A 19130-nucleotide genomic window follows, 5' to 3' on the forward strand; every position below is an offset into this window, starting at 1 on the left:
CGACCCTTGGGAGGCCCTCCCTCCACTGAGGATTTGCGGACGTGCTCCTTCCGACTGGCTGAGCGTCTGGTGCGTATCCTCTGTGAAACATCCCTTCGGCCCAGGAAGCATGGCAGACGATGGAACGGAGATGCAGGAGGTACAGACAGGACCCTCCGCCAAGCGCAGCAGGATTGAGGTTCCCCCCCCCCCAAGGGTAATAAGGGAGGGAAAGGCATCACCAGGAAAGCCTCCCCGGGGGTTTCTGGGGCCACTAGCAAGGCCAGGGAAGGCCCCCGGAAGCAAGAAACTGTGGAGGCCAAGGCCCCACAGCAGCAGGGCAAAAGCCAGGCTCGCCCATTCCCCAAGGGGGGGGGGACGGGACTCCCCATCCCCTCAGGGTAGCAGATCCCCATCCCCCATGGGGGAGGGGTGCAGAGCTTCCTCCCCAGATGCATCATGGGGGTATCCGGATTCCCTAAGTTTGTCCCTCAGGGAAGAACTGGAGCCTTTCCAGGGCCTACTTCTGACAGAGGAAGGGAGAGGGGAGTAGCACTGGGAGTCGCAGGAGCAGGCCTGCCCGGCCTGGTTCTCGGCCCAGGGAAGACAAATAAGCCGAAATGAGGGAGATCATTTCTATTGCTATTTTCCAGGGCATAGCCGAGGGCATGAAGTACAGGGAGGCCAGTAAACCTGGCTCATCCAAATCTAAAAGGGCCCCAGCCCATAGTCCTATTCAGGCTCCAGCCTCTCCGGGCACCTCAGTGGCCATGGAGGAGTCGGTTTGGGAGGAGGAAGAGGAGGCTGAAGGCTTTATGTTATCGGAAGATGAGGATCTTCCCCCTAACAAGCCGGCCTTCACTGGCCTGTTCAAGCTGACCTTGTTTAAATCTATTCTACATAAGGCCAAGGCGGCCACTGAATTGGGCTCTGCTCCCAAGAGTTCGACAGTTACGCCCTCTTCTTCCAGGGATCCTAAGGAAGGTCTATTCAAGGAAAGAACTCCTACTCCGGAGGTCATTCCTGTCCCAGACCTGTTTATGGACGTTGTCCAACGTCATTGGGCCCAGCCCGGTACGTTGACCAATCCTAGTGGAGGGGACAAATCCCTTTATTCTGTTGAGGGTAAGGTGGAGGACGTGTTGAAATTGCCCGAGGTGGATGCCCTGGTGGTTTCCTTGACTTCTTCTTCAAACCTGCCAGCTGACCTCCTAGAGGGTCTCAAGGTGGAGGATAAAAGATCTGAGAAGGCGTGCCACAAGACACATCAGGCGGCCGCCTGGGCTATCAGGGCATCCACCTCGGCTTCTTTCTTCACCAGAACATCTCTTCTCTGGCTGAGACAGTTGAGGGCTAAGCCTCCCACCAGGGGATCCCGATGGAAGCATGACCTCAGCAAAATAATTACAGCAGTTGAGTATTCGGTAGATGCCTTATTGAATGCCGCTAAGTTTGCCTCTAGGGCGTTGGCATCCAACGTTACCTCACGTTGGCTGCTGTGGCTTCGCCACCGGTTAGGGTTAGGGTTAGGGTTAATGGAAGCTTGCTTCAGCTCCGTTTAACAGGGGCAGCTCTTTGGGGACGCCCTAGACAGGTTTGTCATCGAATGAAGGACAAACGGAAGGTCCTCCCAGCCACTTTGAAAAAGAACGAACGTAAGAACTCTGGTTCCTTTCGTAAGCAGTCCTTTCGGAACCAGGATACTAATCAACCATCCACCTCTTCCATAGACCCTATTCCCAAGGACAGGGGCTCCTTCGGATCACGTGGTAGGCAGCAACAGCAGTCCTTTCGGAAGCCATACCAGGCAGGAACTCTTCCCGTCAGTTCTGCAGGGGCAAATGACTATCACAGGGATCCTCCCATAGGGGGTCGGCTCCAAGTGTACGCCGACGTGTGGGAGGAGATCACCACAGATTCCTGGGTCCTCAACACAATCAGGAAGGGTCTAGTGTTAGAGTTCCTGTCCTTTCCCCAGAGGTCATTCATTCGGTGTCCGACACCAAAAATCTCATGCAGGCAGAAATCCTCCACCTTCTCCAGATCAGGGCCATAGAACCCATACCCCAGGGGCAGGAGAGGCAGGGATTCTACTCCATCCTCTTCCTAGTTCCCAAAAACTCAGGCGGATGGAGGGGCATTTTGGATCTAAAACATCTAAATCGGCCTACAAGAAGTTCAAAATGCAGTCCCTCCACTCGATCCTGGAGTGCATGCGATGGGGGGGATCTACTCATGTCAGTAGATCTGAAGGAGGCCTATCTGCACGTTCCGATCCACGTGGCTCACAGATGGTTCCTGAGGTTCTTCTACGACGGGAGGCACTACCAGTACAGGGCCCTGCCCTTCGGCCTCTTGTCCGCACCCAGGACATTCACAAAGATCCTAGCGGTGGTGGCAGCCCATCTCAGAAACCATCCAATCTGTCTGGAATGTTACATTCCAGCAGCCGGAGTCAAGCCAGGCGGGACGTTCAGCTGACCATGCTCACGTTGCAACAGCACGGCTTCTGAGTGAACCTAGAAAAGAGCCATCTACAGCTGACCATGCGCATCCAACACCTAGGCGCGGTCATAGACTCGTTCACTTGTCAGGTCTTCCTCTCTCCAGACTGCCTGCAGAACCTCAGGCGCAGGGTACAGCAGTGTCGGAGATCCAGGTCGGTCCCGATCGTCACGCTATCGCAACTCCTCAGAGTCATGATCTCCTGTCTGAAGGTGGTTCCCTGGGCTCGACTCCATGCCAGGGAACTCCAGTGGTTTCTCCTGCCAATGCAGAGAGCCAAAACCAGCAATTCCTCAAGGAAGGTGAGTCGTCGTCCCCCCCCCCCCCCCGGTCCTCTGGTCCCTCTCGTGGTGGAGGACGACAGCGGTCGAGAAGGGGTGTCTCTTCAAAGAACCCGAAAGGATTGTGGTAACCACAGACGCCAGTCTGAGCGGCTGGGGGGTTCACTGTCAGGGCCAGCTTGCTCAAGGTCTGTGGAACCAGGGGGAGGCCGCCCAGAGCATAAACTGGCTAGAGCTGAGGGCCACCCGCCTCACCTTACGACAGTTCTCGCGCCTGGTTGTGGGTCACCATGTCCTATTGTTGACAGACAACGTGGCCACCAAGGCCCACATAAACAGGCATGGCGGGACTCACTCCAAGAGGCTCATGACAAAGGCGGAGTCGCTGGGCAGGTAGGCAGAATGCCACCTGGCATCCATAAAAGCGGACCACATCTCCGGGACCAGCAATCAGGAAGCAGATTGGCTGAGCAGATAACAGATCGACCACACCAAATGGCAGCAGCATCCGGACTTGTTCCAGCAGATCATGAGGAGATTTGGCAAACCGCAAGTAGACCTCTTTGCCACACACTCCAACACACATCTGCCACGGTTCTTCTCCCGATACCATTCCCCATTGGCGGAGGGGACGGATGCGCTGAGGTGCAAGTGGCCCCCAGGACATTTGTACGCATTCCCTCTGCCACTCATCCTGCAGGTTGTGACCAAGATACTGGCGGAGGGAGCGGAGGTCCTCCTGGTCGTGCCTCACTGGCCCAGGAGGTCCTGGTATGTGGACCTGGTAGGTCTCTTGGTCCGGAAACCGTGGAGATTTCCTCAAGACCAGATCTCCCTTCGCCAGGGTGCCATCAGCCACCCGGCTCCCCAGTGGTTGCAGTTAGCCGTCTGGCACTTGAGGAGGAGCTCCTGAGGAAACAAAGACTCTCAGACAAGGTCATTCGTACTATCCAGGCATTCAGTGCAGATAGACTGTGTTAACCCATGCTTGGACTCTCCTTGCAGCGCCCAGAGAACGACCGTTCAGGTAAGCCAACGGTCTCCCCCCCCCCCAAAAAAAACCCCCCAAATTAACCTGAACAAGAACAGACTCAGCACCTTAATATTTCTCCAAGTAACCCTACTGAGAAATCTGGCTAGTCAAGGGAGAAATATTCCAACAAACCCCTACAGTTCTAACTCAGAAAGGAAACCTCTTCAAGTAGGTTGAACAAACAGCCAAGACTTCCAGGGTGGATTCTGTGGAATAGAAGTTAGAGAGATCCAACTTTGTGCACATTCAGTAACAGAAAAGCTGCCTTCTGTATAAACTGAAACTGCCCAACTATTAGTGGAAGAATTTGTAATAAACTGGCAAGAAGATGACTACAGTTTGAGTCACTGCAGCCAAATTAGTAACGGTCAAACCAGCTTTAAAGTTAACATTCTGTCACCTAGTGTCACAAATTACAAGACTAAATAATTTATTACACCAAAACTTTTGTGGGATTAATACGGTGTACAGAAAAGTATGTAGGGTATTTTAATTATTTCAATTATACTGATGCAGCTTTTGCCCCAACAAGCTTGTTTGAAAACCTAATTATCTTTGTTCTATTTATATTTCATTTCTACATGAAAAAAGTTGGTTCTCATTTTTCCTTGAATGTACATATGAAATTGCAGATACTGGGAAATGAGAAAACTTTGGTGCCTTAGCCTAGCCTAAACTCTCTATAGATTAAAAAAAACTACAGACTTCAGAAAGAAAGTGTTAAAGCCAATGTAACTTGTACTAATTTTCTGATTACTAAATTATCTCATTTATATTTTCAATTAAGAGACTCAAATACATAAATATTTTTGGAGAGATGAGAATCAGAGAGGATAAAGATTTCAGATTTATTGGCCAATAATTGTTTAGAATCAAAGTAACAAAGTGCAGGGCAAAAGCTCTGCTGAATTTGGGAAAAGCAGAAAGAAGAAACAACAGGCTTATACTGCTATGGAACTGCTTCCGGACTCAAGTTGAGGGGGGCGGGAGCAATATTCCCTTATGTGTTTCAATCTCCAACCACCACTGAGCCACAATAGTATTTTAATTTGAGTAGAAAATAAAGGTGAGCATCTTATCCTTGTTGTTCTAACAGTCTTCGTGTTTGGAGCTCATTTATAGGCAGGCAGAGGTCTTTTTAATTCTAGACTATTAAGAGACGCTACTGAAGAAGAAAAGACTTAAAGTTGTCTATCAAACAAACACAAATGTATTCTCCAATGTAAAAAGAAGACGAGGGGAACAAAAGGAAGTGCCTCAGTGATGCTAGAAAATGAGTAAGAATTCCAAAGTTACTTAGAATCTAGGTGAATCTGGGTTTGGACTGAGCTGAGCAGGGTCCAGGGAGACCGGAGGTATTACTGTAGGATTTGTAGTCTGTGCAAAAAGTGCTAGGCAGGGTGGGACTATTTATAGGTGTGTGAATAGTTACTATATAAATAATCATGCCCTCAGTTTTTGAAAATCTGTTTTCTCTCTGCAGATTGTTAGTAAATGTATATCAAGCAGGCAGCCAAGAATGAAGAAAGCAAGCCGGAATATTAGTTCGGTGCCCAAAGTGCCTGGAATAACTAAAATGCAAACAGTAGAGAAAATTAAAACAGAGACCAGTTCCACAACGTCTGCAGCAACAAAACTTCCAAGAGCAGGAACAGCAGCCTCTTTCCTGAAGGTAAGCCACAACTCTTTTGAAGTACCGGGGAAAGAGGGCAATATCAACAGAGGACCCTGGCATGAGCAGCAGAGAAGATGCTGCAAATACGCCTGTATATTGTATATTGACAGTTTTTTTATTGTTGCCTCCTGTACATGGGGTTATACATTCTCTACAGGTAACAGGTTTTCTAACTGTAGAGAAATACAGACACAGAGAAAGCAGAACCTGCACTGTTTATGAAGTCTTGCAGATAGAAATAATTCTGCCTTCGGTGAATTTGAGTTGGACTCATCCAATTAATATTCCTACATTTTCACCCTTTTCCCATGATGCACTTAAAATTGAGTCTGGCACTTAGGTACAGCAGCTAGTCCTGAAGTTACAACCCACTCATTCAACAACTGTCCAAAGTTATGATGGCATTCAACGAGTGGTTTTTACAATTGGTGCTTTAGGTTCTGGCTGTGGCAGCACTCCCCAGGCAGGGAGGGCCAATTGGGTACTTAGCAACCAGCTTGCACCTGCTGTGGTTGCAGTCATCCTGCTGCTTTTCACAAGCAATGCCAATGAGGAGACCCAGTCCATAGCAAGTAGTGCCTGAATCCCCCACCCCCACTTGTGACCCCCACCACATTCCCTAGGCCCCATTTGCAGCATCCCCCTACAGCAATCGTGCACCCTACTGTGTTCCTGATCTGAAGGTCATTAAAAAATATAAAACATTTTTAGCTGCGAAGTTGTGTCTGACCCATCGCGACCCCATGGACAATGCTGTCCATGGGGTTTTAATGGCAAAGATACTGGAGTGGGTTGCCATTCCCTTCTCCAGTGGATCACGTTTTGTCAGAGCCCTCTGCTATGACCTGTCCGTCTTGGGTGGCCCTGCACAGCATAGCTCACAGCTTCATTGAGCTACGCAAGCCCCTTCACCACGACAAGGCAGTAATCCATGAAGGGGATTAAAAACATAGCAGTTACGAATAATTGCCTATGATGCCCAAGGTAAATAGTGCAATGCAACCATAAAAAACAAGGGAGCTCTGAACTCCTGATCCAAATACCTGGGAAACAAGCCAGAGTCTCAGTGTCTTGTGAAAGGCTAACTGAGTCAGGGCTACCTGTATCTGTAGGGGATGCTGTTCCATAAGGCAAGTGCTGCCACAGAAAAAACATGATTTCTGTGTCCAACAGGATGACATATTTTAAATGGAGGGGACCCAAACCATGCCCCACTGCTTGCCCCACTCAGTGCCACAAGCAGAAACCATGGGAGAAAGGCAGCCCTACTCTAGAAAGGAGAGAGTAGTTTTGGGAAAGAGCAAAGTTCTACTACCAAGGCAATAAACAGATAAACATAAACTTTAGTTCCTACCAAGGTAGAGATTTATGAAACCAGCCTTCCATTCCCAATTCATATGACAATACAAGGCAGGAGGGGAAATATATTCAGACTTGTGACTACAAATATTCTAATAAAGAGACTGCCTACTGCCAATTACCTCCAATAGACCGATTAGATCCCACAGATTAGGCCGCCTCCGAATTCCATCCACTGGCCAATGCCGACTGGTGACCACCCGGAGGAGGGCCTTCTCTGTGGCTGCTCCGGCCCTTTGGAACGAGCTCCCTGTGGAGATTCGGACCCTCACCACCCTCCAGGCCTTCCGCAAAGCCCTTAAAACCTGGCTGTTCCGACAGGCCTGGGGCTAATGAGTTTTTTGTCCCCCCTCAAATGGTATGGTTGCTGAGTGTTTTAAATTGTGGTATTGTTTTGTTCGTGTTCTTTTTTTCTTATTTGTACCCCCCCCCCCCCGACTTGGTTGTGAGCCGCCCTGAGTCCCCTCTGGGGAATAGGGCGGCATAGAAATATAATAAACTCAACTCAACTAAAAGTGGTTAGGGTTGGGTTTGTCCACACAGGATTTTATAGATTACAACTGCCTTGAATCGCACCTGGAAGCTTTCTGTGAGCCAGCACGGCTTGCAGAGATGTTAGATGGATGTAGCAAGAGGTATCAAAAACTACCTGCGCTGTTGCATTCTGGACCAGTAGCAGCTTCCAAATGATCTTCAAGGACAGCCCCATGTAGAGGTCATTGCAGTAATCCAATTGGGAGGTGACTATGGCATGAGCCTTATGAGCCAGAAACTGGTGCACAAGCCAAGCTGTGCAAAGGCACCCCCAGCCATGGCTGCTACTCGCCCGTGAGCAGGAACCAAGAGGACCTTCAGGTTGTCCACTGATTCTGACTGGAGAAGTGTAGCCACAGGCAGAGTCGGAAATGGGATATCTCCCGTGGGGGGCTTTAAACCCACCGCTGCCGCTTGCCAGAGTTCAGCCAAAGTTAATTTCATATCCCGCCCCTCACAGCCTGGGCCTTGGCAATGTTGCTTGGTCAGCCAAGAAGGATACAACTGTGTATCAAATAGGATGTCAGGGTTCCAAGTAGCGTACTCATAGCAAACAAAATTCTCTGAGGCAGGTGGATTCCTCAAAGAATGATTTTATTAGGTATGTCATAGGTGAAAACTGAGGCTGGTGAAAACCAACTGACTATTCTTGCGATATTCACCTAATGAAAAGTAAAAGTTTGTCACTTTTTCAAAACAATCGGTCACATGGTCCAATCAGAATACTGTCCCATTGCTAGGTGACCCCAGTTCCTCCTCCTGAGCACCTGCAGAAATGTCCTTGGTTCCCAAGAGAAAGTATTTTTGTTTTGACTACAACAGCCCAACTATCTCTATTTGCCCCCCCTCCCCCAGTCCCTCTTCTCCAGTATGTCAGTGCTGGTCTCAATATGGTCTCAGTCAGGTCAGCTTCAGGGTTGACATAGGAATGGTAATAGCAGAATTGGAAGGTACCTTGGAGGTCTTCCAGTCCAACCCCCTGTTCAAGGAGGAAACCGTTTACCATTTCAAAGTGAATGTGGTGAGGAAGTAGAGCCCCAGAGCACAGGACCAGGATGGACACACACGCTATCCTGAGCCTGCCCAAGATTATCCAGTGTGATCAGTGCCCTTTCAGTATTGTCCCTGGGCTGATTCCTGACTGAAGAGTCCATATAATCTATTGCTTTCAGAGACCTTTGGAGCTATAAACCAACAACCTTCTCTAAGAAGGGAATGTTGAAGACTGTACAAAAAGGTCAGCTCTATTGGGTCCATTATGGGGCTTCAAGGCAGATGGGACCATACCCTCCAGCAGAGGGTCCCTCGCCTCCCAGAAGATCTTGATCAACCAGGAGGAACACAGAACTGAAATACCGGTGGTTGAACACACAGCCCCAAGAACCCTGTTCGGTTCTCAGACTGACATCAGGAACATCGGGGCCAGTAGGTTGAACTCTTCCCGATAACTGAGCCAGGCTGTGCCTCAGGCAATTGCAAAAGACCGGTACAGTCAGATTCCAACTCTGAACAAATCTGAGCGATTTATCCAGTTGATGGCTAGAATAGTTCTCAGCACAGCCCTGCAGTTATCCCTGTGGCCTCTCCTTGCCCAGGAGGAACCGAGCTGCTCTGGCCACTGCTTCACATTTCACATTTGTATGATAGGCATAGATGCCACCCATGATTTGGTGTACCTTATTTACTTGGTTGAATGGGGCTGCCTGCACTCATTAATTCAGGCCTCTCTCTGTTGAATGATCATTAAAGATTCATGTATAGTAATTATAAGTCTGTGTAGCAAATAATAACTAGGGTTGAAGGCTTATGGTTTATTTGCATACCACTGGATCTGTTAAGAGTCCCAGCAGCTAACAATAATAATAAAGTAGAATGATGTGAGTTAATTAAAAGCACAGCATTATAATTCACATACCTGTCATAGTTATTTGTTAAATGTCTGTCAAACTGACAAGTTTTAAGGAGACTACCCTGACTTGGGAAGTAAAAGAACTAGAAGCAAAAGTGATTTGAATAAGCTGGTTTACTGGGTAGAAAATAACATTTTCGTCCATTCAGTTTTTTCTCAACAAAAACTCCTTTTACTATACACTGGTGGAACCTGTTTAACTAGTTGTGGAACTCTTCATTTTTTTATGCATGGCAGTTTGTGGGCACTGTAGAGGGAAATCATTATCTTTATCTAAGGAAGAAGCTTAATATTTCTTTCCTTCTATGTTTAGAGCAGCTCAGCAGTAAAATCAGTGCAAGCTTTCTGAGTTTTCAGCGCAAGTAATCCTTGAATTAGGATCATATTTTCAGCAACCATTCGACATTCCAGAGTCACTAAAGAAATGGTGGGTAGAATGTGTCTTTGGAGTTCCAGCTGTCCCAGCATCCCTGCAGTCACATGATCACAATCTGAGCTCGCGCTTATGACCGGTTGCAACAGCCCATGATCATGTGATCGGCATGTGCGACTTTCACTGCTGACTTCCACAGAAAGTCAATGGAAAAGCTGGCAGGGAAGATGACAAGTCCCTGGGGTAACCCCCCCACCCCGCAGCCTTTCTCCCCTCCCACCCTGCCAGCCATTCCCACAACCCCACCCCTGCCCCCTCCTCCTCCTCCTCCAACCCCACCTGGCATCAGCCTCCCTCTCCACCTGCTTGAGAACTACTGAGTTGGTTGTGGGAAGCAAGCAGGAAGTTGCCTAGTGAAACCATTGTGTTAATGGTGGGTTTGCCGTCACTAAGCGATACAGGTGTGCTTTATGACTGCATTGCTTAGTGATTGAAATTCTGGTCTCAATTGCTGTCGCAAGTCAAGGACTACCTGTATATGTCTTCAAATTAGTTTCTTCGGTGTTATGCCTGGCATATAATTACTTTTTTAAAAAATTGTATTTTTTTAAATTTCCAGTATTGTATCTCGTAGTACATTCCCCTCCCCCTCCTCCACCTTCTTCCTCTCTTCTCTTGATATGCCAGAGTTTGGTTTGTTCGCAATTTCAAAATGGTTTTTTTTTGACATGTTTTATCTTCTTTTGAAATTTTGTCATTTTCACTAAATTAATTGTTGTTTAACTTTACTTAATTCTTTCAATGCTTGTGCATCTAGACTGCTTTTACAAATCTCTTTTAATTGTGATTTACATCTATTATGGCCTTTTTTCTGATTTGCAGCAAGCCCAGCTCAGATTCCTCTCATAAGCTTTACATGTCTCCCATATAGTTGTCTCTGACATCCCTGGAGTTGTAGTTACTTTTTAAAAAATAATTTGCATTTCTGCTGTGTGCTTTCTTGAAGTACTGACACCGCCCTATAGTGACGTCGCCCTCTGAAAGTGGGAGGAGCTTCTTCCCGGCTGCATTTGGAAGCCAAGAGGGTGAGCCAGGCTGGTCACCATTTTCGGGGTGGATTTTTGCAGGCTGAATCATGAAGCTCTTTTTACAACTTGACCTATTTAGTTCCTTAATAGACTGTTCTTACCTACGCAGCATGTCTGTAATTAATCTACTTAACTTTAAAAGAAAAAAAAAACATGTGGTAGAAATGCAGATGGTGAGAAGGAATGCTTAATCTAGGTAGGTCTGTTAAGGATGAGAGTGGACCCTCCATGAAAAGGATGAGAAGTTTGTTCCATTGTGTTGCTGCGATTTTTATTTTTTTTAGTCTGCCTTTTTGCGATAGATAAATGGAAATGTTCTCACCTGATCATGACAAGAAACCAGACAAAAGATTTTCATGCAGATTAAAAGACAATCGGGATCATATGACCATGGAGATGCTGCAACGATCATGTGAAAACTGGTCATACGTCACTTTTTTCAATGCTGTTGTAACAGTCACTGAATGGTCGTAAGTGGAGGACTGCCTGTATAGGAAGGAAATTCTGTTCAGTTGAACCTCTGATGCATTGAAAAGTGTGCCATTCTTTCCCTTCAGGGAAGAGGATTCAGCTATGTTTTATATGCAGGAATGCTGGTTGTTTTTTTTAAATTATTATTATACAATTGTATCACAGCGGCCAGTTGTTTCACCGGATTTGGCATGGGTTACTAGTCGGGCCCCATCCAGGGGCCTAGGATGTTGTAACGTATTTTCGTAATATGTGTGCAGATCCAAGCAGTGCGGCTTTTTGCATTTGACTGATGGTGATTTTGTCAATTTTTTATTGTTTTAAATGTAATTCCAGTGCTTTTGGAATAGCACCCAATGTGCCAATTACCACTGGAATTACCACTGCTGGTTTGTGCCATAGTCGTTGAATTTCAATTTTTAAGTCCTGGTATTTTGCGATTTTTTCATGTTCCTTCTCAGCGACCCTGCTATCACCTGGTATTATTATTATTGTTGTTGTTGTTGTTGTAACTAATTATATTTTAATTCCAAATCTTTTACATTTATTTTTATTTATCATATGCTATCCATTTCTCAGAAATTTGACTCTTGGCATAGGTGCCTATAGTTAAAAAAAAAGTTTGAGCTTCCGGCCAGACACTCTTAATGTGTGGCTTTGCCCCTGTCCTGCAGACAAAGAGCAACGATGATCTTTTAACTGGAATGGCCGGAGGGATGAACGTCAGCAACGGGGTCAAAGGGGGCAAGAAGAGTATTCCTACCTCAACAGCCCCTTCTGCTGCAGGGAACACCACCATGAATCCTGCGGAGAGTAAATCAAAATCCACTGCAGGTACAGATGCAAAGATCTTTTTCTTAAGGCCACTGGGGCTTGACAAGCAAGGGACGTTGGCTGCACGGTGCTATCCCAGAGGTGTTTCTTCAAGAGGCAACTGGACTTTCTGGCTTTTCTTTGAAGACTTTTCACTTCTCGTCCAAGAAGCTTCTTCAGCTCTGACTGGATGGTGGGATATGGAAGGATTTATACTCTTTGGAGACAGCTGGACATTTGCATTCTTTTCGGGAGGTGTTAAGGCCAGCTGGAGGTTTATCTCTCATCAGGGTCACCTGAGTGGTGGAAATGGGTGTGGAGCCTTCTTGGAACTGTTGTTGTAGACTGGAGATAGATGATGTCCTATCCCTCCCCTTCTGTTGAGAGAGGGCTGTTCAGGTTGGACATAAATGCCTCTTTGATCCCTCTTTCAAATCAGCGGTTCTCTCTGTTCAAAATGTGGACTTTGCTGTCTTCAAAAAAGTGGCATTTGTGGACTGCTGAATCTAGTCCTGATGGGTTTGTTCTCCTGTGTTGTGCCATGCACTTATAGAGTAGTTATTTTGTTTCCCCAATGTACAAATCTGCACATGGCTCACTGCATTGTACTGAATATACCACGTTGCTCAGTTTCTGTCTGGGTGTTTTATACTTGGGGTGGACGAGCTTCTGCCTTAGTATATTCTTGGGTTTGAAGTGTGCATGAATGTTATGTTGACTGAAGATCCTCTTGAGCTTTTCCGATATGCCTGCAACCTACGGAATGACAATGTTGCTTTGTTTATTGTTTTCCTCATTATGTGTCATGGAGGAGCTCCTGTAGGGTCTTTTTGGAGATTTGATGAAGGCCCACTTGGGATAGCTTCCTTAATGCGTTTCATTCTTTTTCATTCCCATTTTTGCTAGTAGGGAGCCCTTCAGCTCGGTGGTGTAGGGCTCTGCTGACTCCCATTTTGTGTTCCAGTGGGTGGTGGGATTCAAAATGTAAATATTGATCTGTGTGGGTGGGTTTTCTGTAAACTTAAGTGTCAAGGCTTCTCTCTTCCTTAATGTGTGCACAGTCCAGGAAGGCCAAACTATTTTCCATAACATCTTCCCGTGTGAATTGGATGTATCTGTCCACAGAGTTGATATGTTTGGTGAACGCTTCCAATTCCTGTGTTTTGATCTTGACCCAAGTATCCTCCACATACCTATACTAGTGAGTGGGTGGAATTCCTGTGAAGAATTCTAAGGCTTTGGTTTCTACCTCTTCCGTGTTTGATCCTGATGACACAGATAAATCTCCAGGTGACCTTAACAACGAAAAGAATGCAAATGTCCAGCGGTCTGTAAGGAGTATAAATCCTTCCATTCCCCACCATCCAGTCAGAGCTGAAGAAGCTTCTTGGATGAGAAGGGAAATCTTCAAAAAAAAACCAGAAAGTCCAGTTGCCTCTTGAAAAAGCACCTTATGACCTAGATGACTGAGAATCTACATAGACACTGCATGGTGCTAATGCTCATTTACAGCTAGTGGTGCCCAGTTGACCTTCTCTGGGCTCAGAACCTAAGCAGGCATGGGAGACCACCATGTAATTTCAGTTTGACTAGATCGACAAGTTTAAAAAAATGGGAAAAGTCAATGGCCAATCATGCCGTTATTCCTAAGAAATCTGCATGGCTGGGTCTCAATGAAATGAATCCAGCTCAGCTCAAATGGGGCCTGTTCATATGTCATGGCCTATATGACATGTTAATCAGGACATGTTTAGTTCATATTCAGTTACCCAGGATCATGAACGGATTACCTGCTTGTGCATTTGTTATATTTTTTAAATGTTTACTGCTGACTATAACTTGTCAGCTGTATATAACATGACATGCAAACAAATTAGCAAACAGAAATTACTGCTTACTTTCCATGCCAGAACTACAAAATTATTTTGAATTCTGGTTTTGGAGAAGAAGAAGTAAACAATTGTGCTTGTGAAAGGAAGACCTTGGTACAGTCTTTGACTGCAAGCGGAATACAGACCATTAGTGCAACTGGAAAAATGAAGAGCTCCATTTTGGTCATCTGGATATGAAACTTTCTCAGAGACTTATCAGGGACCCACTGCGTTGTTGTTTCTCCTATTTGTAGTATATGTAGCTACTCAGCATTAACTTTTATGGCTTATTGTGGTATGATTATTTTTATTTTGTATGTTGCTACACACAATTGTTTTCAATCATTAACTTTCAAATATGTGCATTAGAATTTATAGTCTCGTATTCCTGAAACAAATACTTTACCTTTTACAGAATTGTGTCTTTACCTACCAATTTAATTCATTTTTAATTTATTTTTTTAAAAACAACACAGGTACAAATTCTTCAGCTAAGCGTAGCACTTCATCTGGAAATAAGGAATCCAGCTCTTCTCGGGAAAGAATTCGTGACCGTTCGCGACCAACACAAAGCAAAAAACTGCCCCTGACTGGTCAGTCGAACAGCGATGTCCTTCTTGCAAAACGTTCCCGTAGCCATGCCAGTCAGGATTCTGATCTCCGCATGAGCAAGTCAAAGTCAGACAATCAGATCAGTGATAAATCTGTTCTAGAGGCAAAAGTGAAAGATCTCCTGATGCTAGCCAAAACAAAAGACGTTGAGATCCTCCACTTAAGGAATGAACTAAGAGAGATGCGTGCTCAGCTGGGCCTTCATGAAGATCCGTTTGAGGGTGATGAAAAATCTGAGGATAAAGAAACAATTGTGATCCACCAGCCGACTGATGTGGAATCCACACTGCTGCATTTGCAAGAGCAAAACTCTGCCATACAAGAGGAGCTGAATCAGCTGAAGAATGAAAACCGGATGTTAAAAGATAGATTAAATGCCTTGGGTTTTTCTCTAGAGCAAAGGTTGGATAATTCCGAAAAGCTGTTTGGCTACCAATCTCTGAGCCCAGAAATAACAACTGGAAGCCACAGCGATGGTGGAGGAACTCTTACTTCTTCGGTGGAAGGTTCCGCTCCTGGTTCCATGGAAGATCTTTTAAGTCAGGACGAGAATACTTTAATGGACAATCAGCACAGCAACTCCATGGATAATCTAGATAGTGAGTGTAGTGAAGTGTATCAGCCACTCACTTCCAGTGACGATGCTTTAGATGCTCCCTCGTCTTCAGAGTCGGAAGGATTGCCAAGCATAGAGACCTCAAGAAAAGGGAGCAGTGGCAATGCCAGCGAAGTGTCCGTGGCTTGTTTGACAGAACGGATTCATCAGATGGAAGAGAATCAACACAGCACAGCAGAAGAACTTCAAGCAACTCTTCAGGAACTTGCAGATTTACAGCAAATTTCCCAGGAGTTGAACAGTGAGAATGAAAGGCTTGGAGAGGAAAAGGTTATCCTCATGGAATCTTTGTGCCAGCAAAGTGATAAGTTGGAACACTTTAGTCGACAAATTGAGTATTTCCGCTCTCTTTTAGACGAGCATCATATATCCTATGTTATTGATGAAGACATGAAAAGTGGACGCTACCTGGAGCTAGAGCAACGTTTTATGGACCTTGCAGAGAATGCACGTTTTGAAAGAGAGCAGCTTCTGGGTGTCCAGCAGCATCTGAGCAACACTTTGAAGATGGCTGAACAAGACAATAAGGAAGCCCAAGAGATGATCGGGGCATTGAAGGAACGGAATCACCACATGGAGCGAATTCTTGACTCAGAGCAGAAAAGCAAGGCCACCCTGGCGGCTACTTTGGATGAGTACAAAGCTACTGTCTCCAGTGACCAAATTGAGATGAACCGGTTAAAAGCACAGCTGGAACACGAGAGGCAGAAAGTTGCTGAGCTCTATTCTATACACAACTCGGGTGATAAGTCAGACATCCAGGACTTGCTAGAGAGTGTCAGGCTCGACAAAGAGAAAGCAGAGACGTTAGCTGGCAACTTACAGGAAGAGCTTGCTCGGACACGTAATGATGCCAACCGTCTCCAAGATGCCATTGCAAAGGTAAAGGTCCAAAAGTGTCATTGAATAGGAAGGCTTTCCCAGGTGTGTTGAAAGTGGGAGGCAGACAAATTACTTGGAAGCTTCTGTGAGCCACATATATAACCTCCCGGACCTGTCCTTTGGTTCTCCCTTAAATACCTAGGGCTAGTTGCTGAGCTGCTCAGCCCCTGGACAGATCCTGCTTCAGGACCATTCATTTCAAGGTTAAGCCTCACTTTCCCTCAGAATAATAAAGGTAGGAGTGCCGTCCTTATGTTTCAGCTCTGAGCTTTGAGTAGGTATACAAGCATAGATGTGTCCAGTGGTGATGAGACGTTTTTCAGTAGCATGATAAGTACATTGGCCTGGATAAATATTGGAACTAACCATAGTTGTGTTTTCCACATCAGGGAGCATACATGATTCGCAGCTTGAAGGTGTGTGGACTTCAACTCAGGAAGGCTGAGTGCAAGGATGACTGGGGAATTCTGGGAGTTGCAGTCCACACATCTTCAAGTTACTAAGGTTAAGAAAGACTGCTCTTGTTCAAAGGGTTCTCAGGCAACTGGCAAAGGATAACAGCCGTGGTGGTGCAATAGTTAGAGTGCAGTTCTGCAGGCTACTTCTGCTACTTGCTGGCTGCCTGCAATTGGGCAGTTTGAATCTCACCAGGCTCAAGGTTGACTCAGCCTTCCATCCTTCCGAGGTGGGTCAAATGAGGACTCAGATTGTTGTGGGGCAAGAGGCTGACTGCTTGGAGACAATTATAAAGCACTGTGAAGCAGTGTATAAGTCTAAGTGCTATTGCTATTGTCAGGCTGACACCTCGGAAGGCCTAATGAAGACAGGAGGCCAAGCTGGAGAGATTCGGGTTCTCACGTTGATAGGAAGTTAATACCTCTTTACTGATTCGGTTATTGCAATATCTAGCATGACAGCGTATAGGGAGACTTCAGCCGAGATAGTTGGCATTCTGCAATGTGTAATACAAATTTAATCCTGGACGCAAGTGTTGAAATCTGTTTGGAAGAAGCAATTAGAGTCTGGCCATTTATCTTAAACCAGATAGAAGATGAGTACAGAGCTTTCCGAGAAGAAGCCAAAAAGCAAATTGAGGATCTGAACATGACCTTAGAGAAAATACGCACAGATTTGGAGGAGAAGGAGACAGAAAGGAGTGACATGAAAGAAACCATATTTGAACTGGAGGACGAAGTAGAGCAGCATCGAGCAGTGAAACTCCATGACAACCTCATCATTACTGACTTGGAGAGTAAGTATCCTCTGGGCTTTCCCTGGGACTTTTGCAGTTGTTTTTCTCGGGGTGGGGTGGGGTCAAGTTCTTACAACAATTAAAGCACCGCAAAAACAATAAGAAAATTAATTCTGTCCTTCCAATGCTTTCATTTTTGTTAGTGTTGTTATTTTCTAGTGGGGAAATACAGTAGTTGTCCCCAGTTTGACCATGATGCCTGAATTTGAATTAGTTTGATTGTGACAATGCGGCATTTTCATGAACAGCTTTCTCTTTTAGAAAAAGGGTTACTAGAGAGATGTTTTGTGATCTGGATGGGGAGGGCAGATCCATCAGCCCTCTTCTGCGGTTGGATCTTCCTTGGCACAGTTGAGATTGATTGTGGGATTGTAGTTGTACAAATTGTAATTAATTTTTATTGCTTTTTTGGTTGATTTCATATGACTTTATCCAAGAAGGGGCCTTGGAAGAAGATCTCTCTCAATAGCTTGCTGCCATTTAATACAGAATTATTTACAGACTTTTTTCTTTTTAAAAACTTTTATTTACACTATAGTGAAAATATAAAAGCAAGATGCATATAACCTACTTGAATTAAATTATCTAGGAGACTTTTCAAATAAATGCAGATCTTCTGGATGTAGTATCTTCTAATCCACTGTGCTTTAAATATCAGGGTGTCATGAGAGAGAGAGAGAGAGAGAGAGAGAGAGAGATATCTTTTAAATAAAGAAAATGTATGATCAAATCTGTAGATATATTTCATTTCATTTGTGAAAGAAATGCAGCATAGATGCAAATAAAATAGAGATGGCAAAGATGTTTATGAAATCAAGATTTTATAAAAATGGGAATTATTAACCTGCACTTTGAATAGAGGCAATATTATGCTTCACATTTTGAAATATTAAAATAGAGTAAGGGAATGGATTTGAAAACAGTTTTTAAGCGGACTAAGATTTTATCAACACAGCCCCAATTATTTTAGTATGGCATTGTAGAAAATATTGTCTTGAGAGAGCTTTAGTGTTAAGATTAGAGATTTGAAATTTACTTGGGGCAGCGGGATATGGAATGCAGGTAATTTTGGATAAAATGGATTATAGGCTTTTAAATGGGAGGGGATGTGGGAAGTGAAAGGTGAAATCAGGACATTTGACATGGGTCAAAATGGTGATAATTGGGGTTAGGGAAGTAGCAGAGGGTGAGGGTGAAGGAAGATGGTGGGGAAGAGATGTCAGACATTTTAGAGAAGCCATTTGGACAGTAAAGGAACTCTGGAACCCTGGAACCCTGGGCACTCCATGCTCAGTGAGGCATCGTAAGGAGAACTGGCCTCCAGGCAGTTGAAGGACGACCTATGACACATGATTTACGGAGACAACACTGCCAGCAAGCATTCTTAGAATCTGCCAGGGAAAGTCGGACATTATTGTCCAAAGTGCTACAAAAGTGGAAGGGAGAGAGAGTGCAGCTTTGAGCTTGCAGGCTCCGGCCTGAAATGAAACTGAGAGGCAGGGATGGATGGATGGCCCAGAGTCTGGATAAGAAGACTGTGGAGTGCTGATAAGTGATGTGGAGAGAGGTACGTAGTCTTTGCTTGACTGGGAAGAATATGTAAGATGCTTTCTGTGTTGTGCTCTCCAGGAAGCGTTGGAGAGGGTTGGTGAGGGCACCCCCTGAGAAAAAGGAAGGGACCAGAAGGAGAGATATCTGGTAGGGTTGATGGGCACTTCCCAGCCTGAGATATTTGAGGAAGATTGGGGAGAATATTTAGTTTGATAGGCAGGCAAGGAAAGATGGGTGGTTGGAAGGAATGCTTATTGTGTATGTAATTAACCAGCCTATTCTGGGGAAGTGACCACCCAAGGTGGCTAACACTGGCAGAATGAGTG

The 19130-nt window shown here is 45.4% G+C and overlaps 1 protein-coding gene across 3 annotated transcripts in view; it reads left to right on the forward strand.

Moving 5' to 3' along the window:
* The window catches only part of SPECC1L (sperm antigen with calponin homology and coiled-coil domains 1 like), a 69679-nt gene that overhangs the window by 4065 nt on the left and 46484 nt on the right, over positions 1–19130 (forward strand). For all 3 annotated transcript variants that reach the window (XM_087705921.1, XM_087705923.1, XM_087705922.1), the window contains exons 2-5: positions 5282–5470; positions 11882–12041; positions 14368–16001; positions 17046–17253. In XM_087705921.1, coding sequence (XP_087562047.1) covers positions 5318–5470; positions 11882–12041; positions 14368–16001; positions 17046–17253 — 2155 coding nt within the window. In that variant the 5' untranslated portion in view covers positions 5282–5317. The remainder of the gene's footprint in view (positions 1–5281; positions 5471–11881; positions 12042–14367; positions 16002–17045; positions 17254–19130) is intronic.

This window comes from Thamnophis sirtalis, unplaced genomic scaffold, assembly GCF_051295495.1.
Source record: "Thamnophis sirtalis isolate CommonGarterSnake01/CBP01778 unplaced genomic scaffold, rThaSir2_p1.2 scaffold_2, whole genome shotgun sequence".
Lineage (NCBI taxonomy): Eukaryota > Metazoa > Chordata > Lepidosauria > Squamata > Natricidae > Thamnophis > Thamnophis sirtalis.